This window comes from Poecilia reticulata, linkage group LG14 (genome assembly GCF_000633615.1).
Source record: "Poecilia reticulata strain Guanapo linkage group LG14, Guppy_female_1.0+MT, whole genome shotgun sequence".
Taxonomy (NCBI): domain Eukaryota; kingdom Metazoa; phylum Chordata; class Actinopteri; order Cyprinodontiformes; family Poeciliidae; genus Poecilia; species Poecilia reticulata.
In genome coordinates, this window is record NC_024344.1 from 8,681,482 (window position 1) to 8,703,533 (window position 22,052).

The window sequence follows — 22,052 nt, forward strand, 5'->3', positions numbered from 1 at the left end:
AAATAGGATTTTAGTACTAATTTCAAACAGGGAAAAAAATGTCTAATTGAGTTTACATTTGAAACTGTCTTTAGCATGTTAGGTTATCACATAGCTAACAGGATTCACTGACTCAGGTTTCTAAAAAGCTGCCAGCATTTCAAAATGAMGCATGTCTCACGACAGAAATTCAGAACATGAAAAAGGAACTTCCCCATAAAGAGTTTCCACATTCCTATTCCCATTGTCTGCAGAAAGTTTTGTTCTCTCTGTCGTAGCCTGAATAAATGTCAGGAATGCCCAKGCATGCCTTAGAAAATACAGTTTATTTGTAATGACGTTCTTGTTTTSTTTTTTTTTTGCATCCTCTCCTTCATTCTAAGCAACTTGCTGATATTAAAATGAGCCCAGTTCTTCACTCAGTGACACTGCCAACACTTTGGTGTGATAGTACTTACTGTGACGTGTTTATTGACCAGGAGAAAAAACATTTCTATTTGAGTTTCATGGTGCATTTCTTGCATCAGTAATATAAAACACAGTTAATTCAGTCTAGAATATTGAGGTTGATGTCGCATCGTTTCTCTGGCAGGAATTGAGACAATCACTCTGTCTCCCCTTGGATGGAGCAGCTCAGCACTGGAAGAGAAGCTCAAACCTTGATTATCTGTCACTGGATTTCAAYTCTGCATCCCCCTCYCCTGTGCAGAAGGTATGTTTTGGCAGACAAATTAAGTTTCACTAATTTATTCTACTAATGGCTGCAGAATTGTATGTTTTGTATTGCTATTTTCATTGTTTTTGTGTTCTTCTTGGAATTATAAATGCATGTCCCACTGTATGATTCCTGGAGCAAATTGACGTTGTTGCATGAGGGAGAGACATATGAGTGGGGCTATGTAGAGTACATTTGAGCTGTTAATGTCCAACCTGCAGTGGTCAACAAGCACTTGGCCTAGAATCTGATAAAATTGCTTTAAATGTTTATTGCAATTTGAAAAACAGCTGGTACTTGGATCCATGTGAGAAGATCTGAATTACAACTGTCAATCTCCAAAAAACACACTGCTCACTGGGGGATTAATGACACAATAATTTTCTAACGCTACTTAAAGAAAATTAACACAAGCACCGAACACTGTTAATGTAGCAAAAAAGAATCTCACCACATCTCTTTACCATCTCCCTCTCTCTCCTTTGTTACGTCCAGCAGAAGCCACTTCTCGCTGATGAGTACAAAGTGGACTACGTGCAGGTGGACGAGAAGAAGACTCAGGCCCTACAGAACACAAAAATGGAGTGGAAGGACGTCAGGCAGTCGAAAACCTGAACACAACATGTTTGAGGACGCAGTCATTAACACGGACATRAGTTCAAGAAGATCAATATTGAAAAAAAAATAAATAAAAAAGAGYAAGACATTTGCGTAAAGAATTAATGGAATAATTCTGAAATAAAAGTCACACAAAAGYCATGAAGCCATGAGATGCTTGTTTTTTCTAGAGGAAGCGCGCRGTTGCACTCTGCAGGACAGAAATGTAAATTGTACTTGATCATGCGATGCTCACTGTGATTTTTCAGCCCATTGTAGCCTAAGATTCATTCAGTTTTGCCGAAATGAAAAAAAAGGCTGTAAATATATGTGTAAATGTAATATAAAGGTCTAAGTCTATATAAAAGTCTACGTGTTTGTGTTCTATAAATGGCATGAACTGGCTTGAAACKTTTCCAGGTACTCCTGCAGCGTAATTCCCAGTCAAAATATGTTTGTGGGAATCATAAGGGGTTTTGCTCAGAGAGTGGGCTTGGACTTATGATGAGCTTTCTGTGGAGCCACTTGATTTATTTGGAAGGCCTTCATGTAACTCTTTGGCAGTCCATTTTTGGCTACTTTCAACCCATCTCCAATCTGTAAGGTTCACATTATAACTTSCTAATATTTTTTTTGTTTGTTGGTAACCTTAGTTATGCAAAGTCAAACGACAGAACAAAGATTTCTTTCCTGACTGGTATTTTCAAGCTTATCTGTACAACAAACACTCAAATTCTATCTATCTATCTATCTATCTATCTATCTATCTATCTATCTATCTATCTATCTATCTATCTATCTATCTATCTATCTATCTATCTATCTATCTATCCATCCATCCATCCATCCATCCATCCACTTTACACCCTTGTCCCTTAGTGGGGTCAGGAGGGTTGCTGGTGCCTATCTCCAGCTAACGTTCCGGGCGAGGCGGGGTCACCCTGGACAGGTCGCCAGTCTGTCGCACACACTCAAATTAAAAACATAAAATCTAAGTAGTCTGGAAATGCATATCTTTTTGTACAGGTATAAAACAACTTGTTTTAGTAAAAAAAAAAAAGGAGGGGGGGTGCTGTCTTTATATATTGATTTATATTTTTGAGGGATCATGTTGTCTCATTGTGCTTTTTATTTTTATAGCACTATGCGTTCCCATGGTTACAGGCATGTTGCGTCATTGACATGCGCTGTGGAATGGAGAGCCAGGAAAGGAGATTTTGGAGAAAAAAAAAAAGAATCACTGAAGTCGGGAGGAAGTCACCATGCAGGATTTCACTTCTGTGCGTTAATTTGACCCAACAGGAGAATTTAGCGTGCTTGGCYGAGTCAGACCCTGGTGTCGATTCGCGGTTTCGGCTGATCGGCATTTTGCCCTCAATTCAGGTTTGGTAGAGTTAAAGAGGCTAGCGGCACCGCCAGCAACAGCAGCTGTTACAGACTCACATCACAGCCAGAAACCGAAGAGGGGACACTCAGGATGGGGGGCGGTGAGCGTCCKCAACGTTGTTAGCAAGCACCACAGCTAGCTAAATGCAGCTCGGACCAACTGAAGCCTTTTGCTGGTAAAGCTGCTGCGAGGCCTGGCTAAACCTCARGCCAGGTAGTGCACAGAAGTTAAAGCCAAGTTAGCCTTCACAGAAATGAGACACTGAAACTCATACCCGACACCTAAAACCATTACCTGACCCGTGTGACCGCACTTGATGATTATACGGTAAGTTTGCTTACTTCACTGTAGGTCTGTCAGCTTTGTGCTTTTGTTTTGCTGCCTTTTGTAGCTGACTGCGGTTCTTTGTTCCGTTTACAAAAATTGTGGACGTCGACTCACCTTTATAACGCAAGACTGGTAAAATTCAGCTGCTACATTTGAACATATCGCCTGTTGCTTTTGTTACCTGCTGCATGTATTCACGTTGTAGCTAAACCCCCAGATTCTTTATAAAGGGAACCGCGTAAAATATTGAATTTACGCATTTATTGTATTGGAAGCATATAGGTAGGATATGTTGCGCACTTATTTTATTTATTTAACTAGAAACAGTTTTATTTACTTGCCACTATTTACAATTGGGCGTATTTCGTCATCTGTACACAATACTCCAAATCATAGTAAAAGTATATTATATTTTACAAACTTTAATTGAATTTAAAAGTATATTAGCTTTCCTTTAAAACTTAAATATTGTAACAAAAATAGTATGAATTTGAATTTCAAAATATACTTCAGATATTGCACATAATAAATCAACGTAGTGTAAATGGGTGGACAACAGGCGTTTCTTTGTTGCTGAATACATTTGATGACACTGTGACTATAATGTCCGATCTCTGGAGTAGCTGTTTAGAAATTCTAAACATAATTGGGGAAAAAAAAGAAAACAAGCAATAACTAGTTTTTACTAGGCTTTGTTTTAAATTAATTTGGTAGGTGCCATATTGAGAATGTCTGACTGACTTGCAGACACACTAAAAGCCTATTTATGTCATTTTAGACATGCCCTTTTCTGTAACTTGAGATAAGCTGTTCTGTTTTTTGAAATGCATACCCTCCCTTAACAATCAGTGAACTTCTCTTCATTGCAAACTTTGTAAGGAACAGGGCCCAAACAGTTTCCTCTACATTCTTCATTGTCTTTTGTTTTGAAAAGTTCTCTTCTTTAGTAATACTTTAAAATTATTATTTTATGGGGAGAAAATGAGTTACAAAGTAGCAAGACAGAAAAGCAGAGGGTGCTAGCAGCAGAGATATGAAAAGTCTAAAGAAGCAAATGAAAAATAAATTAAACCAGTTTTGTCATGGGTTGGATGTTGTTTTATATTAGTGTATACTGAAAGCGTTGTTCCTTCTTCATTATTGTATCCACTTTCTATAATGTACCAGCCCCATTGGTGGCCCACCTTCGCATCTACTTGACTGTACCACAACATGTTCTTGACATTTTCCTCTTACAGTTAAGTTCTAGTGTAACATGAGCTCTGATTTTGGTTCTGATTTTCTGCATACAGGGCTCAGATGGAGGAAATCAGCTGATGTTTAACCTGTTATGACTTCTGTCAAACACTCCCCTTTCTGAAGGACGCAACCATGAGTTCTCGCAAGGTGGAGGAGCTAACAAGTGACAGCAAGGATTCCCCTCCTGCTTCCAGTCAGCCTTTGCGAACTGAGCCTGATGGTGTCACGGAAGAGCTCCCGTCAGATCCAGTCCACGAAACTGCAAAGTCTCAAAAAGCGGGAAAATTCAAGAGGACTGCCTTAACATTTTTCGGTGTTCGTAAAAGTATTTGTATTCTACCGAGTTTTTTTGGAGGGAGGAACAAAAATCAAAACAAGTGGCCCTCTAAGAAAGGAATCGGCAAAAGCAGAACACACGATGGGCTTTGTAAGGTCAGCGATGACAATGCTCTCAGGAGTGGTTATGTTTCTTCTGGAGACTTTGAGTACCACAGCCACAGGGATGCAGCTGGAGATCTCCACAGTGGCTGTCAAGGGGAATGTAATCACCCAACCCCTGACCAGAAGTCACTGACCCTTGGTCGACAGAGAAAAGGCTTAAGGAGTCTTTTTCAGAGTTTTAGGCATCACAGAAGCCAGAGAAATAATGATACAAGTGAAGCTAATGCTGTGTCTTCTCCTCAATGCAAGAAAGAGGTGCCTGTTGTCCAATGCAACACAAACCGCAGTGCCACAGAGTTCCTAGAATGTGATCACGACGTGCCTGAGTTTGTAGAGGATCTGTGTGACATTTCCATTGGTCTTGAATGTAGTCGTGCAGATGCAAAAGCAAAGGAGAGCAGCATAGAGAAAGAATGCCCAAAGTCTGAGCCTCAGCTGTCTGAGGACAAACACAAGGGCGGCGCTTATTTAAAGGCAGTACCTTCTGGTGGTTACGACAACAGTTCCAGACGTTCCAGCGAGCCTTGTCTGAAACTTCCGACAGCATCCGAAACACCTGCCGGTTCGTCGGATCAGCTGAACCTAATTTTTGGAGAGGTTTCATCGTTAAAGAGCTTTGATTCCCTCACAGGTTGTGGGGACATCATCGCAGATCAAGAGGATGACAGCATCACGGAGAGCACGGTGTCTGGAGAGAGGAGCAGAAATGGAGGGAAGAGGGCCTCTTGTTATCTCACCTACCAGGGTGGTGGCGAAGAGATGGCCTCGCCAGAAGATCTGGATGGAACATGTCTCCAGGATTTCTGGGGAAGCAACACATCAGAGGTTGTCTGCTACAGCTGTGATCCGGACCAGACAGAGATGACCGCTGAGTTGACAAGTTTGCACAATGCAGATGCACTGAACAGCAGCAGCAGCACACAGCAGGCTGGAACGATGGACACGTCATCCATAGCTGATGTTCTAACCCCTCAAAGCGAGCATCAGGAGTCAGGTCCTAATAGCGATGAGGGATATTATGATTCCACCACGCCAGGGCCGGACGAAGGGCAAGAAAAAAGGTCGGGCAGATTACCCAGGGATAGTTACAGTGGGGATGCCCTCTATGAACTTTTTGCACCCGATGAGAGTCTCATCAGCCCTCATTATGAAAACAAATCCCAACTTCCCAGTTCAAAACACGGTGACTACTTAACAGAGCCAGTCAACTCAACAGATCCTGCTTTTGTCCCAGAAATGAGTCACTTACAGATAAGTGCTGATCTGTACAAAGATGATTTTCTTGAGATGCCAAGTTCATTCAGTAAAAATCAGGATATCGGAGCGAATGAAAACTGTAATTTGAATTTAGAACCGCAAAAATTAGTCAACACGAACAATCTCAAAGCCAAGATTTTTGGTGAAAAAGAGACTATGCTTGCTTCTGCTGACAAAAGAACAAAATCCATAAATGCAGAACGCGAGAAAAGAGGCAGTGGTTTATCGTTTGGAAGCGCGTCGGACCCAGACTTTGAGACCTTCTGTGAACCCAAAGAGGAGCATATTGAAGAAAACAAGCCTGTGGCGCTACCGTACAAAAATATAAATTCTCAGTCTGAAGAATGCAACAGCTACATAGAGGATGGGCAGACTGTGTGTTTCTCACAAGCGCTTGTGGATTACACAAAACACACTCAGTTGCTCTGCAAGCTGGGTAGTGATGTGGACAACTTGGAAAGGAGCTCCCCGTTCACTCCAAACATGGAGGCCTTACCAACGATTGTCACATTTGATGTTGTAGACCTTCGCAACGAGGGGGAATACGATGAGCAGATCCACATGGAGTTGGAGGAGGACATTTCATCGCCTTATCAGGAGTTTGAAGAAAGCTACCTGCAAAAAGACGCATTTGCTGAATGCGACTGTCAAATGTTGGACCTGTATGAACAGAATCTGATCAGCAACACATGGGCTGTTGCTAGTCTCCCGCGGCATTTGGGTCTAACAAGGGTCAGCCAGCCCACATCGAACCCACTGTCCCTGGACAGGAGGAGCAGGTCTCTGGATACGGATAGCCTTGAGTTGCCTGAAACGTACAGAGAAAACAACAGAGAAAACAGACCTGCTGGGTCCTCAGAGCAAGACTTTAAGAGGAACTGTTCACCATACTATAGAAAGAAAATAGTCCTGTCTGCCTCAGAGGTCAGAGACTGCATTGATGTTACGAGCCTTTCATGGCAGAAGAAATCAGAAGTAACTGTGACAGATGAAATTGCTGAAAATGTCCAGAGTCTCGGTCAAGCCCACAAGCAACCGCAGTATTTTTGCTCTGTGTCGGACGGCCTAAGTTGCGATTTAGTTTCACAGAATCCAGAACTCTACAGTAGGCGGTGTCATCTTCCTTTGCGATCAGATTGCTGTCTTCCTCATAGCACCTTTGGGATGAAGGAGGAGGAATCTGATGATGTTTTCTGCCAGAGTCCTGCTAATTTACACTCTCACAGTCAGGGCAGTAAAAGCAGAGCCCTAGCAGGTAGGGAGGTTCCATCCCACGCTAGAAGTCCCCTCAACTCTCCCTCAGTTAAGGAAAAAACTGTTATCTTTAGTGAAGCAAAGGGGGATGGGGTGACCAATGTGACTTGCAATAATCACCCTGAGGCCACCTGTAATTGAGTGTGAATCATATATAAATGTGCCATAGAGTGTTTTAATAGGGCGCTGGTCATTTCACCCCTTCGCCAAATCATATCTTTGTGGTTTTGTATGTCTGGATCTTATTTAGATACAAAATTGAGCTGTTTGCTCTGGAATGTTTTGGACAAACCATCATATCAGTCAGGGAAGACCTTGTATCTACTATTAATAGTAATGTAAAGTCATTTTCTGTGTGTCAAATGACTCCACAAAAATAATATGTACCAGTAGGGTTAATTTGGTTTAATTGGAGAATTCTAATAAGTCAAATAGTAATTCCTTATTAAGTCTGTTTTGTGTTGTTTTCCTTTATTTTCTTTACTTTTTCCTATTTTTCATGAGTTCCATATTTTACAATGTTGTAAAACGACAGTCTAAAACAGTGGTTCTTAACCTGGGTTCTAACCTGGGAGAGTTGGTCTCAGCGGTTCGGCGGAGCCTCTGCCACGGAGGTAAAGACACACTTGTGTAAAGTCATGATGCCACGCCCTGCTTGGCCACGACTTGCTGCAGAGGATCACGTTACATTGCTTGGCCAGTCAGTGCTGCGGGGAATTTAGTGCGCGCAGCAGTCAACGGCTGTCGTAGTTCTACGTTGTGTGGTTTCTTTCTTAGTATTTTAATCCATACTAAATATGTCGAGCAAAAAAAGAAAGTGGTTGGACAAATATGTACAACACAGATTCACATGTATCACGTTACGGGATGGGAGTCGGTGTCCTAGCTGTATGATATGCAATGCCAAGTTGAGCAATGCTTTATTCCGGCCCCAAAAAAAGTATTTTGTGGATTCATATCGGCAAAAAACAAATTTTAAATAAAAGAAATTAAGTTAAAAAAAATTTAATTATTTAAAAAAAAAATTTACATTTTTTTTATTTATTTGTAATTAGTAAAATAGTAAAAAAAAATATTTTGGGGGGCTGAAATTCTTTTATGGGGCTGAAATTTTGGGGGGGGGCAGAATAAAGTAATACCGTAATTTTTTGGGAGTTCAGGCATTTTTGGTTTTGTTCTTTGAGCAAGGTGATGTTCATGCACGGCTCATTTTGTGCACCAGTAAGAAAACATATACCTACGTCTTGAATTTGGGGGGAAAAAAATCATATTTTATTTATCACTAAAGAAGGGTTCAGTGAATGTGCATATGAAACTGGTGGGTTCGGTACCTCAAAAAAGGTTAAAAACCACTGATCTAAAACAAAAGTAACACAAAGCAAATTATTGAATTAAAATTTAAAAAAACAATGTGCTTATTAGGCTATATATATATATCTTTCTGGTTAAAGTAGTATATCTGCTTATTGATGAAATACAGAAAAGACCCTTATTTCTATACTCTTCTTATAAGAACTTAAATACATGCTCTGTTTTGTGACAATTACCACAGTAACAGTAGTATAGGACTGTTTTCCACCTAATTCCCCATATCAGCCATGATACTAGTTTTTATTTTTTGCTCGTTTTGAATAGTGTTTTGAGTTTCTGTGAGAAAAACATCTTATTTAGAGAGCTGTCATAATGTTATAACCACACTTTACCTGAACATGCTATCACTTATCTTTTTTTGGCAGTCTGCTCAAATGTTTCTGTAGAATTTTCTGTAAAACCTGCATCCTGTTTCTGCGGACTATTTCTGCATAGGGAGAGAAATGGTCCCTATGCAGGGGCTATTTCTGCATAATTTGAAATAGTCCCTTTTGGTCAATAATTTGTGTTTACTGACCAAAACAGAGATCAGAACCAGAGTTAATAGAAATAAAGTATGAAAGAAAGTTAAAAATGGGACAAACTGGCAGCTTATTGATATGACCTGGCGAAGGGGCAAACTAACTCAGACCGGCTTTTGTGTTAATCCAAAGTAGCATTTGTATCTCATTTTGTCTTGTACAGCTGATTGTTTTGAACAGTTTGACTCACTGTGATGGACAGGTGATATACATTTTTAAAGCAATTCAGACATGTGCAATAAGAAAGATAACGACCTGCTGCATTAAATAAAATGCCCTGAAGTCCGAATAAAAAACCCCCCAACAAAACAAAAAAACCGCATTGCTCCTTGTATGTTTGCACACGACTTTCTTAGATGCTGGCTGAAAGGGTTTGAGGAGGTGGTTGTGTAATTTACAGTGAAAATGCCAACACTGCCATCTCATTAAGCTACTGAATTTAACTGGAATGTTGTAGACATTCAGGTCTCAACACTAAATCTCTCACTCTGTTCTGTATTATCGCCACGCATCGGCCTGGGTTTTATTGTGCAGCGGCTTCCTTTTTCCACTGCTGCCTTTCAGCAATGAATGCKTTTGCTCTAAATGTCTGATCATGTTCATGTTTACAGTCACTCTTTGCAGTAGTGAGGTCTGTTTTGAGCTCTAAAGATTTATCCTCGTATCAGAWTAGTTGCAGGGAAAAAAAACAGTGYATCAGTTCAGAAAGAGAAATATCAAATGCCTTGAATTWATTTTTCTTAAACAGAGACACATTTTGTCAGACTTAAAATACAYTGCGTGGAACTAAAAGAAAGAAGAAAAGTGCCTGTTGGCTAATTTATCTCCCATAAATAAGTGTAGGGAACATACAAATGGTGCTAGTTAAGGATGGTGATAGGGTTTTAACTTTAGCTTGTCACATTTCATTTACATATAGTAAACTTTGCAAGGCAAAACGACTGCATTTGTTTAGCTCATTTCTCATGCAAATAGAGAAAAGGCTAAATATTGTTTATCTAAGAGATRCTAAAGAGCCTCCTCAGAAGCAGTTAAATAAAAGTAAAGTTGAAAATATGTTTACTGTGCTTGCTACAGGCCTGGAAATGGCAAAAACCATCATTTTGTGCTTTTTTTCTTCCTCCTATCTCTTATTTKGATAAACTTTGTAATACTAGCTAAAAACATGCACTCAGTCATTAAATTCAAGTGTGCTGAATCAACAAGTAGTGTTTTGTTTGAATTTTAAATCATATTTTTAAAGGAAGCTAGTTTTACCTTGTATCATTTCCTTGTGAAACAGTGTTTTTAACAGCATTTTCAGAAACTGTGTTTGTATTTATATTTTCAACTATTTGTAGATTGTAATGTGGACAGAATTGTTATAAATTGTCAGTACTGTATTTTGAGTTCTCCAACTCCTTTTTTTTTTTTTTATCGAGTTGCATTATCTGTCTGAAAATCTGTTACAGTTTGTCTGAATAGAATACTGCCTTACATAAGAATAAACACAACAGTTTAGCTCTAGTTTTGTTTTTTCCTCTTTTTTTCCAGTTCACCAGCAATCAGTTCACCAAGTCTGTGGTTGAAAGCGTACCTTGACTGTGAAAACTATTTTAACCACACATATTCACACCACCAGTTGAGAGAAGTTCATAGTTTCAGGTTTAAGCACCTAAAGGTTTGTGCAAATRGAAAGCTACCTGCACTGCAAATGTGACTTTCTGTTAGGCATGGCTCTGAATGAGATTCCCACAAGATTATATGAATTAAAAAAATATGGATTTATTAACAAAAATGTGTAGCTTTAGCTGATTTGTTCATATCATTTYCCTATTCCTACTTGAAACAGAGTTGCTGTAATAGGAGTGATTGGTGGCTCTCCGGTAATTTCCATACAAGAACCCTGTTATTTTTTCCCCAATAGGAAATCTTGTCAAACATTCATTTTTATTATTTTTTTGCAAACAAGGGAAAAGTGCAGCAGCCTACTTTTAGTGAGGTGGCCAGCAGTGCAGGGCAGCATGTGAGGGAAGGGCAGCGCTGTGTTGCTCTGTGCTCCACAGCCAGAAAAAGTGCTACACTCTGGCATGAATGAGTTCAACAAGTTGGTGTGTAAAAGCATATTTTGACGTGAAGGCTGTTGTTTAAAACACCTGCTAAATGATGTTCCCAGTTTTAAAAAGGTAGTTATCTTTCACTTATGATTCCGACTGTTGATAGGGAGTCTGTTCAGAGTGGGCTGGTATGATGCCTTGAATAAAAATATTCCAGTTTTAGAATATTTCTACTTATGTATGTTATATATTTACTCTTATGTACCATACACTTGAGAAAGTCCAAACTTGGACCACTTCTGTCTACCGCTACCTTGTCTGTGTGTTCCTTCAATGTTGAAATCAGGTCTGCTCAGTTTTGTACCACAAATCTGTACTATGCTCTCAAAGTTGAATTTATCATTTGAAAGAGGGGAAAGTGTTACCTTTATTCAGCCAGTTGGTCAGCAGTGTTGAGTAACAAGCTGGGAAACTAATTAGGTTAAATTGGTTTCATCCAATTTCTGGTCAATCCAGCACTTTGACTCATTAGAGGGACTTTAAAACACAGTGGGAGTTGTTGTGCTTCATCAGAATAAAACGAGGATAAAGACAGAGGGGCCCGTGTGCCATGTGCAGTATTTACATAATCTCCTTGTAAAATGAGCTATTTTGCCTGTCTAATCAGGTTTTATACGACTGCAGATCCACTCAAGCGTTATAATATAAAGATATAACATTTTAAATTCAGTATTTACTTTTATATAAATTTTAAGCGTGAGAAAAACTTTATGAATTTGCCGCAGCTCTTATTTTCGAGGGGTACGTTTGTCTTTCAGCGCACAAACTAAGAGGAGCGACCGTCTAAATTCAGGAGGAGAAAGAAAGCAAAGTTAGCGACGCTATTTTCAGCCCGGTGCCATTTACTTGTTTCCCTCGCGTTATCTGGCAACCCCGAGCTAACTGCGACAGCGCCAATGGCAGCAAAACAGAACTGTTAGAAGCGAGGAGGATGACAGCAACAAGGTGAGAGGAGATGAYGAAGAGGATGAGCGCCGTCTGAAGCCAACCATGGCAGCGAGGTATGTGCGCACTGTGAGGAGAGTCGTGATGTGTTGCTGTTGCTTTGCCGTCGTCTTAATTATTAAATGAATGTCAACTTTATCTCAAGTTACGGGTAGTAATCCGGCTAAATTGTTAGCAGATGCTCAGCAGCTGATGCTAACCAGCTTTAGCATCGAGGCGTTAAATGTAGCCTGTGATTGCCCCAAGTTGGCTAATAGAGGGGACGTTAGCTAAGCAGCGTTGCATAGCTTCGATACCGTTAACTTGAGATACCGGGGGTTGCCTGACAGAATAGTAGTAACTCATGTCGACCGTTATTGGATCAATTTCTAGTCATTTCCCAACAGGTTAACTCGCATTGAGCTGGTAGATGTGTATTGTTGAAACGTTGGCTGTGTTGTCTGAGGTTAGCTCAGTGATATTAGAATGTTTGAATAGCATCGTGTGCTAACCGCAACCCGGGCCTGCGGGTGTCAAAGCGGGGATTCTTGCTTAAATTTAGGCTTTAAGGGAATGTTCTGTACGGAACTCTGAACAGTTGTTCAAAAAGTGGCATAAATATAATTCCTCATCCGGTGTCACGTCGTTTAACTTTCCCCTATTTAGGCTGTCTACACTCCAGATGCTTTTTTTTTCTCGTGTTGTCGTGTCAACTTGTTGGACTGCACTGTGCAGCATTATTGACCTCAATACTCAGTAAAATGATCCAGGAGAGACTTTGTCAGTGGGTTTAGTGTATGAATRGAGGTAAAAGTCGGGTCAATGTTTTGAGAAAACTTATATTTAGGTTCGTCTGTGCTTACAACTTTATGATTTTGGATCATTTTTAAAGAAGTAAATGTCCAATGTTTTGTTTTTTTTAGTATTATAAGTTTGCATGATCAAGTTTATGCTAAGACATATCCAGGGAAATCGAAACTGGTTTACTAATCAGTCTGTTATTCCCAACTTGTTTTCAATCTACAACCAGCAGCATGTTCTCCATTGCATTGTTGTACATTTATGAAGTATGAGATGAAAAATTGGGGACATATAGACTTATAAGTGGAGATAATCTTATCATTTATTTTATTTTCTGTTGGAGTCAAATCTGAAACCACTATCAAAGAACCTGCTGAAGATTTTTATTTTATCTGTTGCAGTTCTTGGAATTAAAAAAAAAAGTATAACTTCATCTGTACTTGGAAGAGCAGACCAAATATGGAGGAGCAACTGTGGAACACTTATGTTTCTATCTTGTGTGTTTTCCATAGAAATAAAACATTTGCAAATTTCTGCTTTGTTAGAGCAATGATCAAGTGTTATAGTAGTCATATCTGGTGTAATAAACTATTTAAAAACACATCAAAAGTGATTCTTTTATGATTGTATTTTTTTCTAAATGATAGCCATTGTACCTTTTTTTTCCCCAGGTGCTGTTTTGACTTGCTTGTAAGAAGATATTTTCCAGGTTATTTATTTGGTGTGTGTGTGTGTGTGTGTGTGGAAACGAGCAGTTTGGTCCATCAGTGCGATTTAGTGGAACAATTCTAAGGTGGCAATCAGTTGTTCCTCCTGACACCGCAGCAGAAATGTCACTGGTCCAATGAGTCAGATGATGGGAGCATAGTGCCATCATCTGATCAAAGCCAAAACGTTAATGGGATCATAATATTCCGCTTGGCTGCATGCCCTGGAAGAKATTTTCTTTTGTTGATGCTTCCGAATGAGAAATATCCACTATCACAAAGACGTTATAGTTTTACATTTTTGTTTATTTAGAAGTGAAAAGCTGTCCTCCTTTTTGTGTTGTGTCCAGGAACGTGGTTGTGCTAATGGACTTTTAAGCAGGTAAACATCTAGCCTATTGCAATATTGACTTTTCCTCTGTGTTTATTGCCACATTATTGTCAAGCTGTTTGTCGCTCTCTTTTCTCACCCTTCACTTTGCTTACAGGCAGTTTCTTGCTCTAGGAAAGCGTTTACTCGGGACGAGTTGCAGCATTTCTGCATAAAGCAGCAAAAGAACTGAAAGCGAAACTGATCCGAATTGATAACAGAAGCCAGAGTGCTGATAATGTGCCGCTTATCTGGAAGCAACTTTAGAAAATTTCCAAGTAATGATTTTGGAATCCGTCAGAGGAAAATCAATCTAGTTCAGCTCAACTTGGTGCCGGTGGGGAAAAAAAAAAAAAAAAAACGTCCTCGTTGTCCTGCTCCAACTTGTTGCTATGAAACATGAGATGATGCGTATGCAGAGATGGTCCAGAGGCCTTGCTGAGAYGAAGACTGTGAATCCGGAGGTGGAAGAGAGAGGATTTGAAAGAGCTCTGCTACTTTGAACATGCGTCGACACGGTCACAAAATGACTCAAGTGAAAGTAGGCAGTGTGAGCTGTTCCACCGTATCTGCCACCGGTTCTCCAAGTTCCACAGCGAATGCCTTGGCCACCTTCCTCTCAGCTTCCTGTTTAGATATTCAGATCACAGCCTCGTCCTTCACCGCCATCGTAAAAGTTGCAATCAGATCCTGTAAGCCCACTCAGATAGAAAAGGACATTAATTTAGCTTTTGACCACCCCTCACCCCCCAACACCGCTGTGTATTATTTCTTTGAGTGGATGGCATTGTGATAGCACAACATGCATTTACTGCAGTTAAAATATCATATTTTCAGTGGTTGGAAAGATAATCAGTGTTATCAGCTTTTGTTTTTGCAAAGTTTGCCGCCTCTGGATGTTTTGCGTTTGAACTGTGGAGTAACCGAAAGCGTTCTGCATTTACTGGCTGTATAAAGAGACATGATGAGCCGTGTTTGTGTTAGTCGTGACTGGTAAAAAGGAGTTAGCTGATGACAAGGCTGTGTTGCTAGGCAACGCACATCATGGGCTGTGCCTCTTGAAGCTTGAAGCTCGCTGTACTCTCTGCAAGACTAGAGGAAAGTGTGTTCCAGTGTGTCTTCTTAATAAAGCACTTCCTATAAAACGCTTGCTTATCAGTAGCTGTGTGTTTTTGTTTTTGAATTTTTTTCAAATGTATTTAAGCAAAACGGTGCTGCACGGTGTACACTGCAGACTCTGCCGCAGAACCGGAATGCTTTACCTTAAAAAGCAGCCCGCGCTCCCGGTGGAATTCGGCTCAGTTCCGATTGTCTGTCGGAGGGCTGGAGGCGCAGGGATACGCTGCTCAGCCCACACGATTTCAGGTTATTCTAACTCGTGCACTCACTTCATGTGTGACTGGCTCAAACATTGCTTGTGAGACCAGTGAGGCTCTTGTGCTCATGGAGAGCAGGTTTGTTCTGTGGAGCATGTGGAGCATTAGCACATTTTGTACCAGACCTGTGGGTTGTTCCATTTTAAACAGCAGTCAGCTGAAGAGACAGTAAAACTTTTCTGCTTATTGCTGGTATTATTTTATTTTCTCCAAAAGCTTAACAGGAACATGAGCAAAGTCTTTGCTGTAGTATTTTTGTTGCATTTGGTGCTATATATGAATATATAATTTATATTTGTGCATTAACATTATAATGTAACATTATAACATTTTTTTCATCGTTTTAATCTGACGCTAAATAAATAAATAGTCTTGATAATAAACGGGAACTTCATGAAAACATCCATATCGCCAATGCTGACCCTTTTGCGTTTTGCTCTTTTACAGGATTACATAGTTCAATTTGTCTGCTGAAAAGGGGAAGAACATCCATTTCGACCTGYGTAACGAGTCTCGACACCAAGTATGATTCCTTGGCAGCGGCGGAGGTGAGGAAGCATGGCGCGGAAAGCTGAGGCGCCGAGACGGCCGTGATGACGGCATGGTCCATGGTGGAGAAGCTCAAAATGGAAAAACGCCCATGCAGGGAGCAGAACATTGACTCAAGAGAGGCCCAGCATGCCACGGACGAGTCCGAGGACGGAAGCAGCTCCGAGAGCGAGTCGGAGGAGCACCAGTGGCGGCGGCAGCAGCAGCCCCACAGGGCTCAGCTGGGCAACAGCAGCTGCAGGAAGAGGGAGCCCCTTGCTGTCACCAAACCCCACCGCCAGCTCTGCCGCTCTCCGTGCCTCGACCGGCCCAGCTTTTCCCAAAGTAGCACCCTGCAAGACTTTCGCGACGACGACTCCAGCAGCGGCAGTGCCGGYGCCGCGTCAGGCCTCAAGCCCGCCAGCGGAAGGGAGTACCAAACCAAGATGGAGTTTGCTTTGAAGCTGGGCTACTCCGGAGACCAGGTGGAGACGGTGCTCAACAAGTTGGGGGCCACGGCGCTCATCAACGACGTTCTCGCCGAGTTGGTCCGCCTCGGGAATAAAGCGGAGCACGAAGCTCAACCCTGCAGCGCCGCCGCCCCGTCAACGTCACGGCCCCCCTGTGTGAAAGAGACCGTCAGTCCGGAAGTTTCAGTAGAAGAAGAATCCATGGATACGTACGATAACCTTCGACCCATCGTCATCGATGGGTCTAACGTGGCGATGAGGTAATGCAGACAATCTGTCCGCCAACTATTCTGATGGATGTGATCCCACTTCATTCAGTGTTGCTGTCTTCTTCCAGCCATGGGAACAAGGAGGTTTTCTCTTGTCGCGGTATCCAGCTGGCGGTCGAGTGGTTTCGAGAGAAAGGGCACAAAGACATCACTGTGTTTGTTCCCGCCTGGAGGAAGGAGCAGTCGAGGCCCGACTCCCTCATCACAGGTATACAACGTTTCCGTAGGCAGCTGCTGTTCTTCCACATCACGGAAAACATCCGAACGTTAAGACTCTTTGATTAGGAGGCGAAATACAACCATTAAAACAAGTTAATAATAAACGGCACCTCACACTGCTTGAACTTCAGACTTGGTCACAGTCCAACCAAACCTCTGTGCTCTGGCATTTTTGGACCAACAGAAAATTTTCAAAATTCTTTTTCTGTAAATACATCTGTGAGTGTTTTGGGGTGTGTCTCCAGAAGCTTCATATTTTTGCTCAGTCTTCTTAACAATAGGAAGGACATCTGTGAGGATCACATTTCAAGTTATGCCACAGATCCTCATTTAGATTTACGTTTAAACTTAAACCGGGCTTTTCTGATACAATTGATGTGAATCTCTGCATTATAGGTCTGGATTCATGTTTTGGGTCAAGTCTTACTGGAATGTTAAGCCCGGCCCAGTTTAGGTCTTCTGCAGCCATGTTTTCAAATGTAATAATTGTTGAATAGTGAATGAAAGTGAGGGGGAAAAAAACATTCTAGACGTGAGTTTTGTTGTTTTTCCAACTTAACTGAACTTTATCTCTTAACTATTTATTTTGGGGCCTTAAAGGGAAGGGGCTGAATACAAATTGCCATGCCATTTTTTTATTGTAATAAACAATGTATAGTTTTTCTTCCACTTCACAATTTTGTGCTTCTTTGTGTTTGTCTAGCATATGCAATTCCAATAGATTACATTGAAGTATCACTTTGCAATATGTCAAAATAAGGAAATACCCATGGGTATAAATACTTTTGCAAGGACTTAAGTTTTATTATTATTATTATTATTATTAAATATTTTCAATAAATTTGTCTTTCAGATCAAGAAATCTTGCGCAAACTGGAGAAAGAGAAGATCCTGGTTTTTACCCCGTCTCGAAGAGTCCAGGGCAGGAGAGTGGTGTGCTACGATGATCGCTTCATAGTGAAGCTGGCTTACGATTCTGATGGAATTATTGTGTCAAATGACAACTACAGGGACTTGCAAAATGAGAAGCCAGAGTGGAAAAAATTTATAGAAGAGCGCCTCCTGATGTATTCATTTGTCAATGACAAGTAAGAATCCATAAGTTTGGTAGAAGCAACATTAGACTTGATTCACTGCATGACTGAAGTAATGAATTGTGTTGAATTGGTCTTTGTTAGAAATGTATTGTTTAATTTAAAAGATGTTTATTGGTGTAAAAGGCATTTCGCTTAAATGTGGATGTGGAGCCATCAGTTTATGAACTTAAGCTCAACTTAAACTTTAAATGGCTAAAAAAAATGAAGGAGGCTTTAAAGCTCTCCAATGTTGCTAAATTGAAACAATTCTGAAAAGTCTGCCAAGTAAAAGACTAATTAAAAATCTGTATTTTGTATTTGTACAGATTTTGTTTTTGTCTGCTGTATTTTTTTTTTAAATCTAAAACATTTAAGTGTGACAACAAACTAAAGGTAAACGAAATCTTTAACGGRAAAATGCATTTCCTCCAGGCTCAACCTAGAGCCTTAGCTTTCAGGTCACTGGATGGTAATCTTTGGTTATTTGGAAATTATGATTTATTTCATGTTGTGGCAAATTTTCCCCATTGAATTAGTTGAAATGTTAAAATTAATGGTTCTCTATGTAACAGGTTTATGCCACCTGATGATCCGCTGGGAAGACATGGGCCGAGCTTAGAAAACTTCCTCCGCAAGAAGCCTGTGGTTCCAGAGCACAAAAAGCAGCCTTGCCCTTATGGTAAGCTCCTGTTTAAAACCGCCACATCCTCACRAAAGCCTTAAWTGTTTAAAGTTGCTGAMAAGGACCATTTGTTTTTGTTTTGTTATTTTCTTCAAACCAGGAAAAAAGTGCACGTATGGTCATAAGTGCAAATACTACCATCCGGAGCGCGTGAACCAACCACAGCGATCCGTGGCCGACGAGCTGCGAGCCTTCGCCAAACTGTCTGCGGTAAAAACGATGAGCGAAGGGGCTTTGGCTAAATGTGGTACAGGTCCAGCCRCCGTTAAGGGGGACGTCGGCTCCGAAGCGAAACGCGTGGCGCCTAAACGCCAGTCCGACCCCAGCATCCGCTCGGTGGCTTGCGAACCCGTAGAGGCGCTCTCCGTCGCCCGGAAGTCCGAGACGAATTCAGTGCCTTCCCTCGTGTCAGCTCTCAGCGTGCCCACCATGCAGCCCGCCAAGAGCCACGCAGCCGGGGCGTTAAACACCCGCTCAGCCAGCAGCCCCGTTCCAGGCTCTCTGCAGTTTGCACACAACTCTCTAGAGCACATGTCCAGCATACARTACCCCCCCATTTTAGTCACCAACAGCCACGGCGCCTCCGTGACGTACAGCGAACAGTTCCCCAAGTACGACTCGGTCAGCGACCACGGATACTACTCGCTCCACAGCGATTTCTCCAACATGAGCATGAGCAGCATGCACAACGTGGACAGTTTCTGTAGCATGGAGCACGAGCATGTGTACCAGAGAACCCCCAGCCACTGCCCCGAGTCCTGCCTCAGCCACTCCAACAGCGACTCGTTCTCCTCCTACGGGGAGCTGTACCCGAGCTCCGTGGACAGCAGCCTGGAGGAGAGCATCAAGGGGCAGCAGCAGGCTCCGGCGCAGGCGAGGATGAAGGCCTTCTCCCATGGGTTTCGCCAYGACGCGCTCACCAGAGTCCAGAGTTACGGACAGGAGGAACCTAAGCAAGGTCCTCGCAAGCAGTCCGGGGCGCACCTCGCACCTCACATCCAGCACGTCACGGTGGGAGCCCGCTCCTCCTGTCCTGGAGACTACCCGCTCGCCCAGAACGTCCTGCCGCCATTGTCCTCGCAGCCGACGCGGTCTCTAGGGATGACGCGCATGGACAGCATATCGGACTCTCGGCTGTACGACAGCAACCCGATGAGGCAGAGGCGGCCGCCGCTGTGCCGCGAGCAGCACGCGAGCTGGGACCCCCTGCCCTGCGGCAACGAGTCCTACGGATATCACTCGTATCCGCTCAGTAACAGCCTGATGCCGTGTTGCGAGCGGGTGATGGTCCGCAGCATGCCAGACAAAATGGAGCAAATCTGGAACTCACCGTGGGAGAACCTGTCCGCGGCCGAGCACCAAGAGCGGTACGTCATTCCAGATCACCAGTACCAAACATACAGGAACCTCTGCAACATCTTCCCCGTGTACATCGTCCACTCKGTCATGGAGAAGAACCCTCATTTAACAGATCCACAGCAGCTCGCAGCTGTGATCGTCACAAAACTGAGGTCATGCCACTGAGCAGCTTATAGAGTAAATGAGGAATTTGATCAGAGATTAGGCATTTATTCGCTGTGGCTGCATGTGCAGCTCTCAGGAGCTTCTTATTCTGTCTTGTATTGTTGGAAATCGTGTGGATCAGATTATAGGTCTACAAAAAAATGGCATATATTGGGGGGGTAAAAAAAAACAAACTAATGGTAGAAGATGTTTTTTTATCTGAAGTGTAGTGTAGCCGATATGAAAAGTGGAACTCTTTTAAAGGAACTCATTCATAACGCTTTCACACTGCCTGAGCAGGAGCAGCAAAGCTACATTTGTTCAGCGTCACTCAGTTTTAGAGAATATCTAACGGAGTGTTAATACGTTTAATAAGTATTGAATTTTTTTAAACATTCACATAGCATTTCTTATATGTTTTGAATGTACTCATTAAAACAGATTTGGTAGCTATAAATGCGGTGATATGCCTTAACCGTTGCCAAATTATGTCCAATTACAACCAGAAACTTCAGTGTGTTTATTGAAAAGTTATGCGATATGCAAAGGTCTTTAGCCTCTTTTAAACTAATAGCCCTAAATAAAATCCAGTGCAACCTGTTGCSTTCAGACGTGTCAAAAAGGTCGAAAAGCATTCCCCTGAACACACCATCTCCATGGTGACAGCATCATTTTCTTCAGAGGGAGAAGGGAAGGTGGATGGATCTAATGATGGTGCAGTCCTTCAAGAAAACTGTAAAAAAGTAATACTCGGATAGAAGTATGCTTTTCAGGAGGACAACAATCTAAACATTTAGCCAAAACTGCAATGGTAGGATTTATATGAAAGCATATTCTTGTGTTCGAAAAGGTCCMGTCAAAGTCCAGATCTGAATTCTATTAAAAATGTGTGGCATAACTTGCTGTTCATATGCCCTACATGTAATCTGAACAAACTTGAGATTGTTAAAATTTTGCTTATTCTTATTAAACTGAGACTTATTGCTATAATTCCAGTTAAAGATGCTTCTGTTCACTAAGGGGGCTGAATAAGTATGCACACCACAGTATTCACATTTTTATTTGTAAATAAATTTGTTTTTGCATAAGCTGGTGTTGGCATATCATGTCTAAACAACAAAATGAAAGGTCTTGAGAAGCAATTTGTCAAATTTTCACAGCTCTCAGAATACAACAACAAGTAGAAAGCGTTCCTTTCCTTTCTATTCGTCAGTATACAACTACATTAAAGCTGCTGCTTTTATAGAAATGGTGAAGTCGGTTGTACTCTCCAAAGGTACTCTGTTTTCATGGCAGTGGCATGTTTTCCTCTGATGTACTTCTGAGGATGTTAAACTGCTAAAGGTGACGCAGCTCAGTCGCTGCATCTCTTTCTTGAACTTTGCTACCTTAGCTATAGCTTCTTCTCCAATTGGCCTGGCGTTGTTGTTTCTTCTGCTTACGTTGCCAACGGGGCTAAATGAAGAATTGCTTGTTTAGCTCGCTGACTGTAAATGGCCTCGAAGGTAACAAAAACCAAATTGTGACTAAGCGTTGCAGAAACATCCGTACTTACCGAGGCTTATTGCGTGTGCAAAAGAAAGCATTTTTAGAAGTATTAAACTCCCTCTAATAGTTAGGTTTAATAATTGAAATGCTCTCGCTATATATTATTACTATATATTATTATTTTATGAATTAGCTTGCTAGTTTAACCCTAAACATGCTGGTCACATGGCAACAATTTGCTCGGCAACCCATCTCGTCAAGGACACATCTGTGTTTGTCCACATGTAGCTTTCCTGAAGACGCTGCTCAGCCCCTGTGAACACGTTTTGTTTCTGGTGCAGTGGAACTATAAATAGTCTTGCTTTGCAATGCCTCTGTTGTACATAGTACTTGTGATATATAAATATATATACATATATTTTTGTGCATTTATTTTCAAATGAAGTAAGAGGGAG

At 41.6% G+C, this 22,052-nt stretch overlaps 2 protein-coding genes across 5 annotated transcripts in view; both read left to right on the forward strand.

Annotated features, from left to right (window-relative positions):
- gab3 (GRB2 associated binding protein 3) overlaps positions 1 to 1,645 on the forward strand; it is a 19,524-nt gene extending 17,879 nt beyond the window's left edge. The window contains exons 9-10 of the mRNA XM_008427505.2: positions 572 to 691; positions 1,190 to 1,645. Coding sequence (XP_008425727.1) covers positions 572 to 691; positions 1,190 to 1,309 — 240 coding nt within the window. The 3' untranslated portion in view covers positions 1,310 to 1,645. The remainder of the gene's footprint in view (positions 1 to 571; positions 692 to 1,189) is intronic.
- An 837-nt stretch (positions 1,646 to 2,482) lies between these two features.
- Positions 2,483 to 22,015, forward strand: zc3h12b (zinc finger CCCH-type containing 12B). 4 transcript variants are annotated; one of them, XM_008427508.2, is made up of 7 exons: positions 11,668 to 12,185; positions 13,967 to 13,998; positions 15,810 to 16,620; positions 16,698 to 16,837; positions 17,702 to 17,936; positions 18,497 to 18,603; positions 18,707 to 22,015. In XM_008427508.2, the coding sequence occupies exons 3-7, from the start codon at positions 15,956 to 15,958 to the stop codon at positions 20,128 to 20,130; spliced, it is 2,571 nt and encodes an 856-aa protein (XP_008425730.1). In that variant the 5' UTR covers positions 11,668 to 12,185; positions 13,967 to 13,998; positions 15,810 to 15,955; the 3' UTR covers positions 20,131 to 22,015. The 4 variants fall into 4 exon arrangements, with proteins under 4 accessions (XP_008425731.1, XP_008425732.1, XP_008425730.1 ...); XM_008427509.2 differs by lacking the exons at positions 11,668 to 12,185; positions 13,967 to 13,998 and adding an exon at positions 2,483 to 3,005; XM_008427507.2 differs by lacking the exon at positions 13,967 to 13,998.
- The last annotated feature ends 37 nt before the right edge of the window (positions 22,016 to 22,052 follow it).

Bases quoted from the DNA above. Each gene is read 5' to 3' on its own strand.
- zc3h12b (XM_008427510.2), top strand. From the start codon at position 4,377: ATGAGTTCTCGCAAGGTGGAGGAGCTAACAAGTGACAGCAAGGATTCC.